This window comes from Myotis brandtii, unplaced genomic scaffold (assembly GCF_000412655.1).
Source record: "Myotis brandtii unplaced genomic scaffold, ASM41265v1 scaffold494, whole genome shotgun sequence".
In the NCBI taxonomy this organism is placed as follows: Eukaryota; Metazoa; Chordata; class Mammalia; order Chiroptera; family Vespertilionidae; genus Myotis; species Myotis brandtii.
Window position 1 is genome coordinate 1,021,592 of NW_005368860.1, and position 915 is coordinate 1,022,506.

The window sequence follows — 915 nt, forward strand, 5'->3', positions numbered from 1 at the left end:
CGCCGCCGCCGCGCCCGGAGAGGAGGGACCGGGGAGCCCACACCTGCAAACTCGCCCTAGAAGTCTCCGGGTGCGGCGGCCCCCACCCCGATCCCCACGGACTCCACCTCTCGGCGGGTGAGTTTGCGCAGGTAACCCGAGCGAGAGGGCACGCGCGGGGGGAGAAGGGGGAGAGAGCGTCACCGGTGAGCCGGGGCGTGTGGCTCACCTGCCCCGACCCCGCTACCCCATCCTCGCTGCTTCCCCGGGGGAAGGAGGCGCGGGGAGTGAGGGTCGTCTCTGGGTTAGTTAGAGCCCCGGGCGCCAGCGGCTTGTGAAAGGGGGGCCTGGAGTAAAGTTTCTCTTCCTCGCCCCTCCTGCCTGGCCTTGGCAGGTCGGGCGCTGGCGGAAGCGGTAGGAGCGGCTGAGACGGTGGACTTTTGCCCGAGCGAGGAGACGGCTGGGGGCGGGGGTAGAGCTGGAGTTGCCTGGCTTCCTGAAGCCGCGGCCCGACAGGTGGAGGAATGAGGGGAGGCTCGCTGCCGCCGTAGAATGGCTCCCGGTTCGCGATCCGAACCTTCCTCCCGCCCCTTAGCCAACCGCCCTCTACCCCGAGGGGCTCCTACAGGGCTTCCTTGCCTTCCTCTCCCAACAGGTGGTCCCAGCCCCTGCCCGGGGACCTGTGCCAATGACCCCAGTGGTGGTTTCGCTTTCTCCCCTCTCGGCGGCGTGAACGTGTGTCCGCAGCGTGATGGGCAACCAGGTGGAGAAACTGACCCACCTAAGTTATAAGGAAGTTCCCACGGCCGACCCGACCGGCGTGGACCGCGACGACGGGCCTCGCATCGGGGTCTCCTACATCTTTTCCAACGATGACGAGGAAGCGGAGTCGCAGCCGCCGCCCCAGGGTCCGGATGGCGGGGGCTTGCCCCAAGG

At 68.5% G+C, this 915-nt stretch overlaps 1 protein-coding gene across 1 annotated transcript in view; it reads left to right on the forward strand.

The window, feature by feature from the left end:
* The first annotated feature begins 6 nt into the window (after positions 1-6).
* Positions 7-915, forward strand: part of FAM84B (family with sequence similarity 84, member B) — a 5,303-nt gene continuing 4,394 nt past the window's right edge. The window contains 2 exon segments of the mRNA XM_014548049.1: positions 7-117; positions 635-907. Coding sequence (XP_014403535.1) covers positions 731-907 — 177 coding nt within the window. The 5' untranslated portion in view covers positions 7-117; positions 635-730.